Source organism: Lactuca serriola, chromosome 9 (assembly GCF_051521515.1).
Source record: "Lactuca serriola cultivar US96UC23 chromosome 9, Lser_US96UC23_V15, whole genome shotgun sequence".
NCBI classification, from domain to species: Eukaryota; Viridiplantae; Streptophyta; class Magnoliopsida; order Asterales; family Asteraceae; genus Lactuca; species Lactuca serriola.
Window position 1 is genome coordinate 215,415,070 of NC_136416.1, and position 20,714 is coordinate 215,435,783.

Sequence of the window (20,714 nt, forward strand, 5' to 3'; positions counted from 1 at the left end):
GATAAAATTATGAAGTGGAAATATCAAAGGATAACAAATCAAATACAACTTTTTTTCTTGATGCATGAGATCCCATTTAACCAAAATCTTACAACTATTTGACCTTGCTATTGGGCTATAATCACAATTCATTAGTAACCAAACCCCAATTTCATATAAGTACACAAATTTCAATTTCTTTTTTCTTCAAGTCCCCTTGAACCATGTTCACAATAGAATACAACAATTAAGCCTCATCTGTTAAGCATGTGAAGATATGACACAACGGGTCGTAGTGTTGTACTGTGTTTGACATGTATTGGACTAGAACTCATACTGATGTCAACGGACATAATTTGCAATTTTTGTCCCATCCAAACAGGTAGGACACAGACTCGCTCTCAATCTCATGTATGTGCAAAAAGACATGAATGCCCTCCTCATAAGAATTTGATGAAACGAGCTAATGGATATCAAATTCTTCTTCTATTGTCAATTCGTGGTTTCTTAGAAGACCCGGCTTTTAAAGTCTCTGTATCCGATTCAATCTAAAAGAGAGAAAAATTTAAAAAAAAAAAAAAACTTCATCTGATAAATGGAGAGAAAATTTGTAATTCATGACTCACCTTGTTTAGTTTTTCCCTGACCAATCGAACTGTCTGGTTCATCGATTCTAATGGAAAATAATCCTGATATCATATTTCACAAATAATATTTGAGTCACCATTTTGTCAAGGGATATGGAATGTATATATGAAAAACGACAAAAAATGCCCTTCTTTTTTTGTAAGTATTTGTTTTGTTTTATAAACAACTGATAAAAATAAGTAATCTACCATTTTGTCAAAAGTATAAAAAAATAATTTGTAAAATCCCGAATTTTGACTAATGTTAAGGTGATTCAGAAATTTTTCATTTTTCATTTTCTAAAATTCAGAAAAATTGGAGATGCTAAAAATGAGATAATATAAAATGTTTTAAACCTGATTAGACGAAACTGTTGAGGGAAGAGTTTGACTGTGAACAGTATGTTGAGCATGTGGCTCCAGTGGGTCCCTGCAACAAGAACATATAATCCAGATTTGCCAATAGAGATAGGATAAAACAATAAGATCTAGATTCAAACCTGTGTTGGATATTTAATGGTTGTGATATGAAATTAGTCTGAGATTGAGTTGAACTCAATTTAGGTTGACTACAAGAAACTGCACTCATATTCATAACACCAGAACCCTTGGATCTTCCAGCTGAAAAAACAGCAATAACAAACTATACAGGTATTTAATCCATCTAGAAAACAAAATCTTTGTAAATATAAAATATGATATTATACAACACTTACGATTAAGTCTAGCTCCAACTTCTGTTCTTCTACCTTCCAACTTCTCTTTTGTGTCACTAAGGTTCTCATATTGAGGTGCATATGAGACTTGAATCCGATTTCCAATAAACACTGATTCATCCAACTTCCTTTTTGCAAATCTAAAACAATATTTTGATGAAGAATTCTGACATTCCACCGGATAGATAATCGATTACAGTGAAATAAGAAGTTAAATTGTTTGACGCACCTAGCATTGCTGACCTGATGAAACTTAATCCAGTAAACATCAGTAAATGGCTCGCAATCTTCGTCGTCCAATGGTATGAATCTACAAAAGAGAAACAAGAAGCCGAATTGAATTCATAAAAGAAGTAAAAAACAAAAATTTAACATCATGGTTGAAGACACTTCCGAACTTACTCGTCAATTTCACCATATCCTTCAAACAATTTCCGTAATTCATCACCACAACCTAATGCAGGAACATTCCTCACGATTAAATACCTATATCAAAATCACAAATCCGCAATTGAGTTGTTTTAGGGCTCACATAATCAAACACAACAAATTAAACTTATATTTACAAGAATCGACTAATTGAAGTTGAATACGAACTTGGATTCGTCGCAAACCGTATAGACGCGTACCGCTGGTGGCTGGTTTTTGTCGCGCGCCATTTTCCTCGGATTGTGGACGACGGTGATTGTGTGTTGTTTGTGCTGATTAAAATGCCAAGAGAGTAATTACAAATTTGGTCCCTAGAGTTATATCAACTTACAGTTTTATTTTATTCTATGTATTTTATTTTGTGGAGATCATCCATACAGCAAGTTGTTTTCCATACACATCAATTTATATTTAAACTAGGCGAATGTCCGCGCGTTGCGCAGAAACACATATATAGTTGAAGTCTTTACAAATATATGATTTTTTAAATATAACAATAACGTTGTTGTTAAACTTGATATAATAATTTGTATATACTAAATTGATATAATATATTGTTTATTTTGAATTATATGATAATATATACATTTATTATAACTTCATAATCTCAATCGTTTGAATGACTTCTACCCGCGAGTTACAAATGAATAAAATTAAATATAATATATGATTTGATGTTATTTATAGTTGTATTTATTGTTAATTAATTTTTTAAAATTTATTTGTTTAATGTTTTAATTTCTATCATTATAATTATTTAAAACATCCAACATTGTTTTTTTATTTTAAAGCTAACAATATAATCATTTATATAGAGTTGTTTTTAACTATTGTTATTGTAAGTTATTTTAAGCTACTTATTTGGAAACTTTTAACAATATATTATAAAAATATATTTAAGAAATATTTTAGTTAAATTGAAATTACAATTTAGTTTTTGCTTTTATCACTACAATTTATCACTTTTAACTATTTACAAAATATTCTTTAGTTTTTTCAAATGGAACTGAAATTTATATTTGAGTTGACATTGTAATTCGCAGAAACACCTATATAGTTGAAGTCTTTACAAATATATATTTTTTAAAATATAACACTAAATTTGTTGTTAAATTTGATATAATAATTCGTATATTATTTTGACATAATATATAAATCTATTATAATGTTATAATCTCAATTGTTTGAGTGACTTCTACTCGCGGGTTACACATTAATAAAATTAAATATTATATATGGTTTAATATTATTTATAGTAGTTATTTTTAACTAATTTTTTAAAATTTATTTGCTTAATGTTTTAATTTCTATCATTATAATTATTTAAAACATCAAACATTATTTTTTGATTTTAAAGGTAACAATATAATCATTTATATAGAGTTATTTTTAACTATTGTTATTATAAGTTATTTTGAGCTACTTATTTGAAAATTTTTAACGATTATATAAATATATTTAGGAAATATTTTAGTTAAACTGATATTATTACAATTTAGTTTTTGCATTTATCACTATAATTTATCACTTTTAACTATTTACAAAATATTATTTGGTTTTTTTAGTGGAACTGGAATTTATATTTAAGTTGACACTGTTTATATTTAAATTAACAATTTAAGTATTTTGTCCAAACTGTTCAAAAATTATAGCTTTAAACTGATAATGGTTTACATGCAACAACATTTTAAATATAATAAATTAAGTATAATATGTTAAAATTTAAAGACATAACATTATAAATAGAAGTAAATATATTACTTAAAAATTGAAATTTAGTCTATTTATGATTACACTTTAGGTTTGATATTTATTTTACCTTATTAACCAACTTACAATCATTATTAGAAAGACACTACAATTTATCATTTTTAACTATTTATAAAATAATTTTTGGGTTGTTTAAGTTAAATAAAATTTATATTTAAGTTGAGCTTATATGTTATATTTTAATTAATAATTTAAGTATTTTATACAAATTGTTCAAAAATTATACCTTTAAAATAATAATGGTTTACATCCAACAATATATTAAAACTAATAAATTAAGTATAATATGTTAAAAGTTAAAAAAACACAATTTTATAAGTAGAATTAACGATATTATTTTAATATTGAAATTTAGTTTATCTATGAATGCACTTTAGATTTGATATTTGTTTAACCTAATTACCAAATTATAATTATTATTATAAAGAAATTGAAAAGTCATGGGAGTTTCAAATGCATGAGATTCAAGAAAAAATGATAGTTTTATAAGTATGTATGATATGATTGTTGGATTCTCCAACTCTATAAAACATAAATTATTATGTATGAAGAAAAAACTGTTATATACGAATCATTTCGGTTGGATACTAATCACTAGGCGACACTTAGTATGAGACTAGGTACCCATGTCTCATGTTAATACAAATATATAGAACAAAGGAATAACTAATTACGTATCTAAGGGTTGAATCGTAATTAATTCAAAGTTCGACAGTTGCATTAAATGACTAACTCTAAATCCCAATTAATTCAGAGTTTGCCATTTGTATTGGATGACAAACTCCTTGTTGATTATTTGAGAAATATTGGATCTTGCATAATTAATGACTTGTACAAGTGGGAGATTGATTGAAATAGTGTCCAATGTCATTAAATATTGGTACTATTTCAAAATAATAACATGGTCCTTTAGGTTGCCCATATGGCACAAATCATGAGAAATTAAAATAAATAGAATTAAGGAGAAAATAAGGTTATTAATTTATTATGTTTAATAAATTAATCAGAAACTACTTTGGAATTTGTAATTATTTCACTCAAGGGTTGAATACTAATTAGATAAAAGACTGACTAATTGAAATATTTCAGAACCCTTAACGAGTAAGAAGATTTCAAAATATCCATCCCACATTAGATGGGAGGTGATTTTTGAATTATTTCTCCATCCCACATGGGATGAGAGATAAAAATTGACAAAGACTTTAAGATTATAAATAGGGTGCTAAGGGTTTTATTATGTTTTGCACATTAGCCTGAAAATTTGTCTACTTCCCTCCCTTTCTATGAGACAAAATTTTTAACCTGTTTCTAGGGTTTGTAGAAATTTGATTCTCTCCTAGTTTTCTTTTGGTTTTCTTTTTGGAGTCTTAGGTGTGATTTCATTAGAGGGATTCTCGATTGGGGCATCTCATCCAAGCAACATGGTTGGATCAAGAAGGGATAAAGAGGATTCAAGACGATCAAGATCGAACCACACAATAGGTTTATAGTTTAAAGTATGTTGCAAACTTGCTATAATTAGTAAAACCTAGATTCTAAGGTGCAATGCATGTACACATAGATATTAATTTGTTTATTTCGTTGTGCTAATCTAGTATGTATTTATGTATTAAAAACCCAACAGATGCTGTCAGATCTTCAGACCCAGTCAACCTTGACTCAATCATCAACTACGAAACACCCTCTAAGTCATTTTTCTTGGCTTAACATTGAATAGCCGGTTATAAGGAATGTACAAAAAACAGTTACAAAAAATCAATTAGTCAATATTTATAAAATTGAAAATATATTACCATATTAAGTCATTTTTCTGTGATTGTTTAATTCACCTATTTTTTTATGCCCTTCGATTTACGATTTCATGTTTTTTTAGAAGAGTTGATATATCTTAACTTGTACATTTAGCAAGTTAAAAGTTTTGAAAAAACTATTTCAATATTTTTCAACAAAAAGAGGCAAAGTCGTTGAAGTGTTATTGAAAGATATTTATTGGTTTCTTTTTGCATTTTCTTTATCTATCATCTAATGCTAGATATATAGCGGACTATTGACACCAAATTGTTCTTTGTTTCTGGCATTGGGTCTCTAGTCTCATAATAACTTCTTAAGCATCGCCTAGTGATTAGTATCCAACCGAAATGATTCATATACAACAATTTTTTCTTCATACATAATAATTTATGTTCTATAGAGTTGTAAAATCTAACAATTTAAACACGAATTGATGTGTACGGAAAAAAACACTTGTCTAAAGATGTGCTCCGCAAAATAAAATACATAGACTAAAACTGTAAGTTGATATAACTTTTGGAACCAAATTTGTAATTACTCTCTTGGCATTTTAATCAGCGCAAACAACACACTCACCGTCGTCCACAATCGGAGGAAATGTCGCACGTCAAAGACCAACCATCAGCAGTACACGTCTATACGGTTCGTGACGAATCCAAGTTCGTATTCAAATTCAATAAGTCGATTCTTCTAAATATAAGTTTAATTTGTCGTATTTGATTGTGTGAGCCCTAAAACAACTCAATTCGACTTTTTATTTCTTTTATGGATTCATACCATTGGACGAAGAATATTGTGAGCCATTTACTAATATGTTTACCGGATTAAGTTTCATTAGGCTAAACAATGTTAGGTGCTTCAAACAATTTGACTTCTTATTTCACTATCGATTATCTATTAGTATCTAGTGGAGTGTTAGAATTCTTGATCAAAATATTGTTTTAGATTTGCATTTAAAAAACAAAACAAAACAAAACAAAAAACCATGAAATTGTAAATCGAAGCGAATAATTGCCAAAAGAAAGAAAAGAAAATGGGTGAATTAAACAATTACGAAAAAAATGACTTAATATTTTATACATATTTATTAACCGATTATTTTGTCTTTGATTATTAACTTGTTTTTTTTTACACACTTTATAACCCGCTATTCAATGTTAATATGAGAAAAATGATTCAGAAGTTATTTCATAGTTGATGACTAAGTCAAGGCCTGACTGGATCTAAAGATCTGAAAGCATCTGTTGGATTTTTAATACATAAATACACACCAGATTAGCGCAACAAAATGAACAACTTAATCTCTATGTGTACATGCACCGCACCTTAGGATCTAGGTTTTACTAATTATAACAACATACTTTAAATTTTTTAAATCTACTAAAAAAATATATAATTACTAACCTATTATGTGACTCAATCTTGACCATCTTGAACATTCTTGATCCAACCATGTTGCTTGGATGAGATGATCCAATCAAAAATCTCTCTAATGAAATCACACACAAGACTCCAACGAGAGAACCCAAAAGAAAACTGGGAGAGAATCAAATTTCTACAAACCCTAGAAAAGGGTTAAGAATTTTGTCTCATAGAAAGGGTGGGAAGAAGCTAATATGCAAAAAAAATAATAAAACCTTTAGCACCCTATTTATAACCCTAAAGCATTTGCCAAGTTTATCTCCCATCACATGTGGGATGAAGACATAATTCAAAAATCACCTCTCATCCAATATAGGATGGATATTTCGAAATCTTCTTACTCGATAAGGGATCTAGAATATTCCAATTAGCCATGTTTTAACAAATTAATATTCAACCCCTTGAATTAAATAATTCCATATTCCAAAATAGTTTCTGGTTAATTTATTAAACATAATAAATTAATAAACTTATTTTCTCCTTGATTCTATTTTTTTTTTTAATTTCTCATTTGTGCCATGTGGCCGCCTGTGGGCAACCCACATGACCTGTTATTATTTTGAAATATTATCAATAGTTAATGACCTTTGACACTATTTCAATCAATCTCCCACTTGGACAAGTCATCAACTATGCAAGGTCCAATATTTCTCAGAGTTAGTCATCCAATGCAAATGTCGAACTCTAAATTAATTAGGATTAAGAGTAGTCATCCAATGCAACTATCGAAAACTAACACTAAATTAATTAGGATTCATCCCTTAGATAAGTAATCAATTATTCCTTTGTTTTAGATATTCTTGTGAACATGAGACATGGCTAAACATGTCAAAAAGAAGATCCTCTTCTTCAAAGTCGACTTCAAAAAAGCATTTGACTCGACTAATTGGGAGTACCTCGACTCTATCCTACTACAAGTGGGCTATGGGCTTTGGTAATAGATGGCGATCTTGGATCCGAGGCTGTTTATCATCTACATGTGCATCAATCATTGTTAATGGTTCTCCCACTAACAAATTCAATATAACTAAAGGTGTCCAATAGAGTGATCCTCTTTCACCATTTTTGTTCATAATTACGATGGAAAGGCTAAATGTGGCGTTAGAATCGGCTAAAAAGAAAGGAATATTCAAAGATATCAAAATCCTCGGTGATAGGCCAATGATCTGTCATCTTTTTTGTGCAGACGACGCCTTATTTATTGGTGAATGGTCTAGATCAAACCTGAAAAAACCTAGCCTGTATTTTAAGGTGTTTTCATGTATCTTCTGGACTAAAGGTGAAATTTTATAAGCCTAAGGTTTGTGGCATTAGTGTTTCCAGTCAAGAAACGGCTCAATGGGCCAACATCATTGGTTGTGTGTCGGGTTCCCTTCCCTTTACCTATATCGGCGTCCTGGTGGGGGCTAACATGAATTTAAAAAAGAGATGGTCCTTGTGGTTGTCAAAATTATGTGGTTTTGGTCTAAAAAGGTTTGGTGGTGTATTAGTGGTCCAATTTTGGATCTTTTTATTGATTTTGGTCCCTATATATTTGAAATTACTTTTATACCCTTATAATTATTTTTTTTTCATTTTTCTTAATTCTTACAATACTTAAATATTTTAAAGACATTTTAAAATTTAACCTCATCCCACCGTCATCTCTCTCCTCTACAACACCTATCCCAACCTAGGTTAACGGAATCAAAGCCCCCACCCCCGATCTAAAAATGTTCGTCGGTCCGCCGCCCTACATCGTCAGAGTTGTCGAACTCTTTCCCAAACATCATCGAACCACTGCTACACACTGTCGTCGTAGATCTAAATCAGATGACGATAAACCCTATTTGTTCTTTGTCGTCGTCTTCACCTTCACCTTTGTCTACGCCGCCAATAGGGCTTCAACAATCTTCACCAAACAAATAGCGTCGCTAGGGTTTCTGCAATCTCCGACGATGACTATCCCCATCAGGTACCATCAACATCCATGTGAAAAAACCCGAACTAGATCTTGAACCAAAACCCTTATCCATATGAGAAATGTGGCAGCGCTAGGGTTTTAGAAAATCAAAAGGGTAGCAGTGTTAGGAGATCTAAAAACGAGCAAGAAGGTGGTGGTGATGGCGGCCGGAAACCCTCGTCGCTGAAAGATGACGGGAAACGCCGATGAAGGAGGTTTGGGTAGGTGATGATGTCGGAAACCCTCGTCCCGTTTTTTCAGCTTTCCATGGCAAATCCCGATTTTCTGAAGGCGGCGCTATGGTTTTCATCCATGGCAGGTGGTGGTGTTCGACATGTGCTAGTGTCCGGCAAGTGGTGATGCCCGGCGGCGATGGTGGTACGACACACATACACACACATAGAGAGAGAGATGAGATAAATTTCTTTAAGAGTAAATTGTAAGGGGTAGTAGGTTAGAAGGAGGAGGGGTGGGGCGGGTATGATTATTTTTGGTTTTTTAATTTAAATAAATAAAAACTAATCAAAACAAATTAAAAAATAATTATATAAGGGCAAATTCGTCATTTCATGTTGGGAATAGACCAAAACCACAAAAAATTTCAGCCATAGGGACTAAAATCATATAAGATATTTAAAATTGGACCACTGATGCACCACAAAACGTTTTTGGACCAAAACCACATAATTTTGAAAACCACAAAGACCAGTTTTGCAACCTATAATTAATAAATTCCAATACAAGCTCTCATTGTGGAAATCTAAAACAATCTCTTTCGAGGGTCGCTTGACCTTAGTGAAATCGGTGTTAGGTAATCTCCCCTCATACTATTTATCCTTGTTCAGAGCACCAATTAGCGTGATTAAAACATTAGAAAAGATCCGGAGAAAGTTCTTATAAGGAAGGCATGAAGGTAAAAACGAGATTCATTGGGTAAAATTGGGTATCATGGGATAAAGTAATTGACACTAAAGAAAATGGTGGGCTTGGTGTTAGATCTATTCGGGCCTTGAATATTGCACTCGTGGTCAACGGGTGGTGGAGACTCAAATCCGAACCCAATTCCTTGTGGAGTCAAACCATAACCTGGATACACCATCTACAGAATAATAACTTGGAAATAAAGTAACAAAATCACTCCTAAAGAAGGTCAATTCCACCAATCCAAGAACAAAAAAGAATAATCTATCAACTCTCCTTCCCTAACCTCATTTAAAAATAAAACACCAAAACAACATTCTTTTTGGTATGCTACACTTGGCTATACCATTACAAATTACAAATTATTAATAATGTCAAAAACATCACACCCCCTTTCTAACATTACTTATGGTGTACGAATTTGATGTTAGATTGAGAGGGAGTCCTTGTTGTCCTACAGACAAAGTATCAGTCTCAGTCCAATGCAGACCAAAGACAGTAGTTGTCATGTGTAACAAACAAGACCTTTTGCCACCTGTCATAAACAGATCATGGGAGATCGTATTTGACATGAGCAAGGTAAAGACCACAAGCAGGAGCCATTGGACCATTAGCCGTTACTGTCTTTGCTTCCAAGATTCGTTCAACTAAAAAAAAACACATCAAATTGGATAAATAATTAATAAATTAATCTCCTAATAACATATAATATTACTAAATTTTACCATCAGACACCGTGAAATCTCCGGTACCCACAGATTTTATAGCACCAACAAGAAGCCTAACCTGTATCAGGTAACTTATAAAATCAAATAAAATATCTGATCATTAGTCAAATGTCTAAAATACCCTTTAATAATTAATACCAACCTGATGGTAAAGAAAAGAACGCGCTCGTGCAGTAACCACAAAGCATCGGTGCCTTCTCCTCATTCCAAACCCTAGACTCGCCTCACCAACAGACCATTCAACTTTATTTTTGTTAAAATTACAAGATTGCCCCTCTGACTCAGAACATGCAGAATTTTGTATTTCCCTTTCCTTTGCTGATGGGAAATATGGAGATGGGAAAACCTCAATAACGTTAAGTTCATCTAAGTTTCTGATGGGTGATTTTGCCTGTGAAATGTGAAGAATCATTGAGAATGAAACGAGGGAATTACATAAAATTATGGGTCTGTTTGGTTGGATGGAATGGAATGGCCATGGTAATGGAATGAGTAATTACGTTCCATGATCATGTTTAGTTGGTTTGTAAGAATGGAATGAATATTCATATGAAATTTTATATTATATTTAATTAATTATAGCTGTAGAGTTTAATATTTACAAAACTAAAATTAAAATTGAACACAAACAAAAAGCTCATTAAAACCCAAATAAGATTATGATTAAAAATATTTTCTAGTTATCATAAGAAAATAAAAAATATAATTTAAATAAAATCATGAAACTCTTAAATATATATTCATCACCAAAAATTTTATGAATAGAAATGGGTTATGTTACAATTTTTCATTTCATTTCCATGATTGAATGTAAAAACACCCCTGCCAAAGAAATGAAAACTAACAAAAAAGTAAACTACAAGAATGGTCATTCTACTTTCTGATTTTTACCATGTTCAGTCCAAAATTGAAACCTTTTTCAATTTTGGTCCATATTTCAAGGTTCGAGGGACCAAAATCGATATGAAACCTTGAAATAAGGACATATTTTGAAAAAAGTTCAATTCAAGTAAACTTGATAAAAAACACACACACACACACACAGAGGGACTGTTTTGTAATTTACTCTTAACAAAATGAAAGGAATCAGATTCTTTCAGAACTGATCCATTCCATCAGGCAAAACAATTTTTTTTTCATTCCAATGGAATGACCCATTTCTTTTAATCAAGACCAAATATGATCACCATAATCACTAGCTAACATGCTACCTTATAATTATCATACAACAAAAAGAGAAGTACAAGGAAATTAATGTATTTCATTTAGGACAAGATGAGAACCTGGCAACCAGAAGCGCGAAACGAACTGAAATCATGAAGTCCCACAAGAATTTTGCAAGCTTTCTTCATCAACAAATTATAGTTTGAATTAATAATCCCCGAAACTAATGTAAAACATAAACTCATACTTCATGGACAAAATATCAAACAAACCTGCATTGCGGGCAGATCTAGTTCCTCAGGCACATGCCATGCCCGACCTTTCTCAAAAGTTGATAAATGTTCTGGACCTGATAGAATCCGGTAGAAGTAACTACAGGAACATGTACACATTATGATTAAAAGACATAAATACCCCTACATCCTCATCATCGAAAGATTACAACCTTATTGATATTAACATAATGAAATCTTGATAGTATAATTATTGATACCTACGTTCGCTCTTGAGCTTTATATCTAGCATGAAAATCAGCAGCAACACATCGAACATCAATAATTGTTATATCACCTTCATGCTTCTGTAAGAAATGGTTGACAGCTTTCTTGACCACAGAAGGTTCATGAGGTGGCAACTGCAAATTTTGATAAATTCAAGCTTCATGCCTTCATTGAAACTCAAATAGAGAGAAAAAACATAGAAAAAAAAATCTAATTTTATATGGAAGTTACCACTTCACTTGGTTTTCTTTTGCTTATTCGTTCTACATCTACATGACAAACATTTGATAAAGCATGTACTCCTGCATCCTGTACATGTAAAGGATATAGATTTGAAACAGCAGATGAAAATGTAAAAGGAGATGAGAAAGAAAAAGAAATTTAGCTAAGTTTTTCTGATAGAGAGAATCAATACAATTGCCAGGTGTAAAGCAATAGAAAGTAAATCCGGATTGTTAACTTACTGTACGACTCGAGCAGAAAATGGAAACTGGTTGACCGATGAACTTGTGAAATGCGTTCTACATGAAATAGCGAACATGTCAATTTTACTGTCATTATCAATCAATAGGCCGTTTTAAGCTTGACGTAATAACAAAGAGGGAAACTACCTGGAGAACGCCAACAACGGTCCTGCAATTAGGTGCTTGTTGTTGAGCACCAGAGAATCGAGTTCCAATGTACTCAATGGCAAGCAAGTACCTTTGAATTGTCCTAGGGTTTTGCCTCATTGTTCGATTTGCTCCCGCTTCTGCTTCGTCGAATAATTTGGCGATCTTCAATGGCCGCTTGGGGGATTCAGGGCGATTATCCGGCGAGTGATCAGTTCCCAACGGCTGCGATTGATCGTCGTCTGTCATTGTGTACTCTCCCCCGCGTTCTTCAAGGTTTTAGGATTTGAAAAAGGAGCGTTTGGGCGTAAGGTTTTAGAGTGGTGGGCATCACTTTCCACATTTTTTTTCTCCACACTTCCAAAAACACAAAAAATGATATCTTTTATTTCTTTTCTAAGGTTTGATAGCTACTTACCCACAATCTATCCGAGTAAGAAATTATGACCGAGTAAGAAGGAATGTTGTTTGATTGTACATATGACTGAATGTGCTGACCAATGAAAAATGATCATTTTACCCTTCACAAGCAATTCAAAAGGAAATCCATTTTCTCAAAATATAAATAAACATAGAATTTTGGGGAAACAAAAGCTAAAAAACTTATTTTAATATGTTTTACAAACACTTTTAACAAATTAAATAAAATCCTAAACTATCTAAAGAAATTATGATCATCAACATTCAAACAAAAAACACAAGTAATGAACATAGTGACTTTTCTCGTCTGAAATAAAAATCTCCACCCTGCAAAACAAATACCAAGAATTAATTCACTTGTAGACAATATATTCAAAACTTATTGCAGCTCTGCATATATACAGTGTTTGTCATCCGAAGTGAGCAATGAATGGACCGGTTTATATGACAGTGTTCAAGAATCAGCCTTAAGTCAATTGGTAATTCATGAAACTTCTATTAGCGGCTTTCAGTTTGAAAACAAAACAAATCTATAACTAATTACAAAACTCTATGATTTTATACAGGTCTATGTTGATATTTTGCTTTACTAAAAGAACATTGGTTATATTGTGCAGATCTATGTATAAATGTGATTGCAACTAAGAGGAGCTTATATTATTTAAAGACTATATGGGCTAGAATCCTTAGGCTCTGAAAAAAGATAAGAAATTAAAAAGAAACGCAAAGTCTCTTCATCAATTTTCACAGAAGAATCTTAAAATCTAAAAGCATAGTTTAAAATACAACAAGAAATAAAAAAGAAGGCAGAGTCTCTTCACCATTTTGAGAGGCGAAATTCCTTCTTGTTCTCAAACAAGAAATTTTTTGGTTTCAAATCTCTTGATTCAAGAAATTACGACGAAACAAATTGAATCAAGAATGAAATCGATTTGAGTTAATGAAATCAAAATAAACAACAAACATGAGCAAATCAACAAAAAAATCGAAACAGAAATAGAAAAAATGCAACTAAGAAGAGACAGAAGCAGTACCTGATGAGAAGAAGCAGAAATTGTCGATCGGTATGGAGATAGAGGCTTGAATCGTCAATCAGTGGGTGGGGGAGATGCTCAAATTGTCAATCGTTGCTGAAAGAGAGAAGAAAGGGGATGGAGACTCTGAAAATTGGAACGGTAGGGCAAGGGCATTTTTGGAAACATTAATCCCTTTCCCAGTCAGCCGATATCTCTCATCTTTTCTGCTCAGATCTAGCTTACCGAGTCAGACATCCAAAATCAGTGTAACAAACTGTAACATCCCAAAAACGAGACCCGGAAATTTTTGCTTGATTATATTACTTATGAAAACCGTTTACGGAAAACATCAGTGTTATCATTTCAAACATCAAGTCACAAATCACAAGTCTCAAAAACCATATCATCAAATAGTAAAATATCAGAGTACAATCTCAGGGTTCTCAAAACGAAAATCATATGTGTGCGATGCGTTGCTACCTGTCGGCTCCTTCCCCTTAGCTGAAGAGGTACCTGAAACCAAAACTAAAAATTGTAAGCAGGAAACTTAGTGAGTTCCCCCAACATACCTCATACTATACAATCATACATACTGCCGGGCAATTCTAGGGTCCCCGACCTACCCATGTCAAGCCATTTTGGGGTGCTGACTGATATTGTCATATTTATACATATTTTTAGGCAATATTTAATTACATTTTTATTAATATTTTGGTTATTTGCATAGAATTATGGTACTTATAGGGATAAATTGTTGTTTGCAGCCAAAGTGAAACATTGTCAAAGAAAGGGACCAAAATTGATAATTATCGAAACTTTGGAGACTTGCAGAGTCAAAAGAAAAGAAATCCACGAAATTGTCATACTCACAACGTGAGTAATTGAAGATTCACGACGTGAATGGAGTATTCTAGAAGATATGTATCCGGATGAAAGAATCCTTGCCGAACACGTTTATCTCATACTCACGACGTGAGACTTATTGGCTCACGACGTGAACTCGTCAAAATCAGAAGTTATAAATATTGTTGGCCATTACGATTTGGGAGACTTTTGGCTGATAGAAGGCAAACCCAGAGACGATTTTGAGAGGGAAAGAAGTTATGGAAAAGGTTTTTATCACCTATGGAGAGGAAAGTACATTAATAGTTTATTTGGTACATTCATTATGACTTCTATTATGATTTGTGCTAGTTTATCTGTGGCTATGAGCAGCTGAATCTAGCTACTCTCATTTAGCTAGATGAAGTTTCTAACTTATGGTTTAGCTTATTGAAAATGGATTTATTTAGTTGGTAACTTGTTTGTGTTTGATTTCTTACTACCTATCATGTTAATATTTGTTTCTTTAGTTGCTTGAATTCATGTTCTGTGTAGCTTAGTGATCATTAAATTACATGAACTTGAACCCTAGTGATTTAGTGAACATTAAATTGCTAGAGCTAGGATCGACGAAAATCTTAGATAGTAATTGAAGTAAATAAATTTAGTTGTGCTAGAGAACATAAATTATGACCATAATTGTGTTTGTCTAATCTTACATAGCAGATTCATAATCTACAACTTATTATGTGTTTGATTGTGTGTGACCATACATAGTTTTACATGAATTAGTTTAATATTGGTAAATTTAGACTTAAATTACTAATACAATAATAACCAACTTGAAAATCCATAATTGTTAGCTAACCATAAAGAAGAAGCGGATCCGAACTAAACAATAGTGTTTTTAGTAATTGATTAAATTTAAGTTCGTATGATCTTGCAAAATTGTGACAACCCAAAATTTTTTGTCTTGAAAGTCCAGTCAAGCCAATCAACCTTAAGTCAGACTCACTCCTGCTATCTTTTGGCACTGTTTAGAGTCTGTTTGAGTGTTCTAAGCCTAGTACATTCAAGGAATGAGTGTTAGAAAGTACCTGCTAGAGTCACTGTACAACATTCAAGCCTTAAACACCACCAACAGGATTTCACGGCCACAACACTTGAGTTTACAGCCGTAAACTCAAGGTTGGCCGTAAACTCCCCCCTTAAGTCTCAATTTCCTTCACTTTTCTTTCATTCTTACACTTTCAACTCAAGAAACCTTCCATTCTCTCTCAAGTATCATCGAATTCTTCATCCTAGATCTTCAAAAACGTAAGTGTTTCTTCCATCTTTGAGTTGTTATCCTTCTTAATCTTGTAAGCATTTCTTGATTCATCCATGAAATCATCTCTTTTATGATAGATCTTCAAATCTTCATCTTTCACCAAGAACACACACTTGTTCTTGGTGATCGAAAACTCCTCAAAGGCCCTCAAAAGTGTGAGTATTCCATCTATCATATAGTTAGACATGTTAAACACTAGATCATAGTCTTGAAACATCATCAATCTCATAAATTTCAAGAGTTTACAGCCATAAACTCTTGGTTATGGCTGTAAACCCTTGTTTTGGTCATATCTTGAGCCTTAAACACTTCTAAGTACTTGCTATCCATTATAACACTTGAACCTTTGAAACCCCTTTGATTTAAGACCCAATTACCACCATTTGGAGTGTTTACGGTCGTACACACTTGGTGTGGTCGTAAACATCTCAAAACCTTCCAAAAGGTTAATTTTGCTCATCCTCTTGTTAAGCAATAGTCCCACAAGCTTCCCTATCATCCAATCACCCTCTTGTGCACATTTCTCCATGAGTTTACGGTCGTAAACTCCATGGCCGTAAACACCAATTGGTGGCCATAAACATCCCTTAGATGAATCACATGTGATTCTAACACTTAGTCCAAGTCCATAAGGGTGTTTCCTAGCATGTTAGTTGTTTAAAACACTAAATTCATGCCATTATATGTCATTAGGACTCGTTTGTGTCTCAGGAATACATTCGTGGAACTCCTCATCCTTACGCAAACCTTCGATTGAATCACCTACATAAGGCGAGTTCATACACCTATAATCAATCTTTTAACTATTTTAAAATCTTTTAAGGGGGGAATACAAGTTGAACACAATGTTAATTGTGTAAATGTTTTGTTATAAACATATTTTAAAGGATTGCTTATGTATTAATAAGTGATCAAAACATTTCCAAAACTCTTTTAAAGTTATGTTACTTTATAGTTTGCAAAACTCCGTTTTTAGAGTACAAACATTACTTCGTAGATAAATTGAGTCTTTTTTTAAGTTAGTAACAGTTCAAGTAAACATACTAGTAAACTATAATAGGTATAGTTTATGAGTTCAAACATACTATAATGAGAAATAGGGAGGAACATACTATAATGAGAAACAGGGAGGAACATACTATACACTATACAAAGAGAACATACAATACACTATAACAGAGAAAACATACAATACTAATACAATAATATTATAACATTAATGTGAGCCACTACTTCACGACTTAGCAATTTACTTGCTAGGTTGTGTTTTGCAACCAGAGTCTCATGGAGGGAGAGCATGAGTTTGTGTATAGATCTATACGGGATTGACACCCCGCACCTTGTTATTAGCTACAATAGGACTTCACGTCCAAGGGTGACAAATATCACATTTCGCGTTGACGACTTAGGTCGTCAGGTTCATCACATGTCGTATCAGTATGGTTACAACCACATCACATTTTAACCTTAATTAACAAACTGGTTTTAAGGTAGTCATTACTTCAGTAGTCACTTTAAAATACTACTGTATACTTTCATTATTACAAAAAGACAAACAGAACAGTCGAGTAATAGTACATTCAGTAGAAAGGGGCCTATAATGTTAACTTTATGATTCCTTAGTTTATACACCAGGAATATATATATATATATATATATATATATATATATATATATTATTCAGATCCGACAGGTAGTAGGATGTGTGCTTTCCGCTTCATTTCCTGTTCCTTGTTTGGTTGTGGGCTTAGAACAGATTCACCCAGCCTACTATCTACCCGATCTTCGCTATATATATATATATATATATATATATATATATATATATATATATATATATATATACACCAAGTAATCATAAGGAGTATCAGGTATGGGTCGGGTCATAGTATACAAATTCAATACACCGTTTTCTAGTACAAAGCATACATTTCAAATAGAACATTTTGTAGAAAAAACTAGAAACTTATCAGTAAAGGGTTTAATCCATTTTATTAAACCAATATAACTTAAAGGACCTTAAGTGGTAAATTCTATAATACCTTAGTTTATAAATCAGGGTTATATATAATTAATACCCGATAGGTAGTTGGATATGTGCTTTTCGCCTTACTTCTTGTTCCTTGTTTGGTTGTGGGCTTAGGGCGGATTCACACAACTAACTGTCTATTTGATATTAGATTATATATAGCTAGTATAAACTAAGTGATTTTAGAAGGAACCATTGTGGTTACCATTTTTACTAAAAGAAATAAGGGTTTTCTTAAAGAATTTTTTCATCAAATATAAAGGAACTATTACAATTAATTCTGTGAGTACCAAGTGAATACGCCAAGGTTATATACGACGATGATCTAACAAACAATGGGATGTGTGTCTTTCACCTTATTCTCTGTTCCTTGTTTGGTTGTGGGCTTAGGGCAGATACACACAGTTGATTGTTTGTTTACTCTGGGTTTTATATAACTTGTATCCCTTTAGTACTCATAGAAAGGATTGTAGAGTCATTTTTACTTATCTTTCATCAAAGCAGGAAATATAGGATTTTTTGAAGGAATAGGCGAACTTTTCTAAAAAGAACTTACAACTTAATTACATCACTAAAATCTTATGAACTCACCAGCTTAAATGTTGATCTACTCTTTCAAAATAACTTGTATTCTCAGGAGACCAATAGACAGGTACGCGCACTGTGATTCAGAAGATGAAGTATAGTCGCTTCATGTCTTGTTTTGTTATTTACATATGTAGTTTATGTTTTGTGAACCACATACTTTGTAAACACTTTCTTTCTAATGAAATGGTTGTTTATTACTTTGATTACTATTATGCATGTCTTGTGATACTAAACATGACGTCCTCCATCCCCTAACGTTTCAGCCGTTCCAGTTTGGGGGTGTGACAAAAATCAGATAAAAACCCCAACTTTGTTGATAATTTAGGTTTATTTAATAGTAGATAGGTTAACTAATCAATACCGTTCCCTGAGATCGACACCCGACTTACGCGGCTATTCTATAATTTTGACTAGGTACACTGCCTAGGTGTAATTAGTTAGTTAAGGTAGTTAGGTTATAAATATTAAAATTAGGTGTAGCTATTTGCACGCATCAAGTTTTTTGCGTCGTTGTCGGGGAACGGATTATTTGATAGTTTATTTATTTGATCTAGATAAATCGATCCTTTTGTGGGGGTAAAACCTGCAAAAAGTTACTTTTTCCAGCTTAGTTTTTTTTTTTACAGTACTAGACTCACGACGTGAGTTCAATATTTTCTCTTTTTTTTTCGTTTTTCTTTTTTGTTTGCTTTTCTGCAACAACACGAGGTGGTAGCCTTTACCACGTCGTGGTGGCCAGTCTATAGGAAGTTTTTATTCAGTTTTTGTTCAATTTTACGTTTTTATTTTGTACATTTTGCAGGAGTTCATGACCAGAGGTTCTAACACATCTTTGGTGCCACCATTTAAAGATCCAGAGTCGGCCCTTCACAAAAAGAAGGATAAGAACATGAAAGAAGATCAAACACCAAAGAAGACACCTTTACAAGAATTCAAGTTAGTATTCTCAAATAAGTCGGGGAAGAAAACGGAAGAGTCGAGTTCATCTTCAAAAAACAAGAGCAAGGTTGAAAACAAAGATCAAATACCTTTCCCAATCGAATCCGAGTACGACTCCGAGACCGAGTTTGGACTTTATACGAGTGAACCCGAGAACGAGCCAAGAAATGAGATGACAAACATTGAAGAAATGTCAATGGGAGCTTACAAGAAGCGAATTCAAGAAGATGTTGGTCCAGGTTTAGTACAACCAGCGATACCTGCCACTGCCACATTCGAGCTGAAAGGACACATCTTGACTGCACTTAAGGATATCCCATTTTATGGGAAGGATCATGAGGATGCATTTAAACATCTAGATGAATTCAACGACATTTCTGACTATTTCAATGTCCCAAATGTCAATAGAGATACTGTCTTGCTGAGGATGCTACCAGTCACTTTCAAGGGAGCTGCAAAAGATTGGTTGAAAGCACTTCCACCTGGTACAATCACTACTTGGGCTCAAATGCGTGAGCAATTTCTAGATCAGTTTTGACCACCTTCTAAGATAGCCAAACTCAAGAAGGCAATAGCCAACTTTGAGCAGCAACCGGGGGATTCGTTATATGAAGCTTGGGAGCACTACAAAGGGTTGTTAAGGAATTGTCCTCAACATGATCTTAATGTTCAGCAAGAGATGTCTATTTTCTATGATGGGGTCAATGTTAAGAAAAGACAACTCCTTGATTCTCAAGGGCCATTGACAAAGAAAAATCCAAGGGAGGTCAAGGAGTTAGTTGAAGAATTCGCAAGACACTCTCGTGAGTACCACAAAAGGCAGTGGGGGTGTACATTCTAAAGAGATGGTTGCTATGATGGCGATGCTCAATACTATGGACCAGAGATTTACCCAAATGGACCAATCAATTCATGCAATAAGAGTTGGATGTGAGAAATGCAGTGGGCCACACTTGACTAAGGATTGCCAT

At 32.9% G+C, this 20,714-nt stretch overlaps 2 protein-coding genes and 1 non-coding gene across 3 annotated transcripts; all 3 read right to left on the reverse strand.

Moving 5' to 3' along the window:
- On the reverse strand, window positions 1–2,027 carry LOC145077153 (uncharacterized). The gene is made up of 8 exons (XM_079022926.1): window positions 1,919–2,027; window positions 1,724–1,807; window positions 1,551–1,631; window positions 1,322–1,461; window positions 1,106–1,226; window positions 963–1,035; window positions 606–668; window positions 1–527 (listed from the first exon to the last, which is right to left on the reverse strand). The coding sequence occupies exons 1-8, from the start codon at window positions 1,978–1,980 to the stop codon at window positions 453–455; spliced, it is 699 nt and encodes a 232-aa protein (XP_078879052.1). The 5' UTR covers window positions 1,981–2,027; the 3' UTR covers window positions 1–452.
- A 7,769-nt stretch (window positions 2,028–9,796) lies between these two features.
- On the reverse strand, window positions 9,797–12,966 carry LOC145075181 (Pseudouridine synthase family protein). Its single transcript, XM_079021480.1, has 9 exons — window positions 12,600–12,966; window positions 12,453–12,509; window positions 12,220–12,297; window positions 11,986–12,122; window positions 11,761–11,860; window positions 11,608–11,670; window positions 10,467–10,715; window positions 10,322–10,382; window positions 9,797–10,243 (listed from the first exon to the last, which is right to left on the reverse strand). Exons 1-9 carry the CDS (start codon window positions 12,846–12,848, stop codon window positions 10,146–10,148), a joined length of 1,092 nt encoding a protein of 363 aa, XP_078877606.1. The 5' UTR covers window positions 12,849–12,966; the 3' UTR covers window positions 9,797–10,145.
- Window positions 12,967–20,299: 7,333 nt separating this feature from the next.
- LOC145077482 (small nucleolar RNA R71) lies at window positions 20,300–20,406 on the reverse strand. Its single transcript, XR_013693225.1, has one exon. It is a non-coding gene; the product is annotated as a small nucleolar RNA R71 (small nucleolar RNA).
- Between the last annotated feature and the right edge of the window lie 308 nt (window positions 20,407–20,714).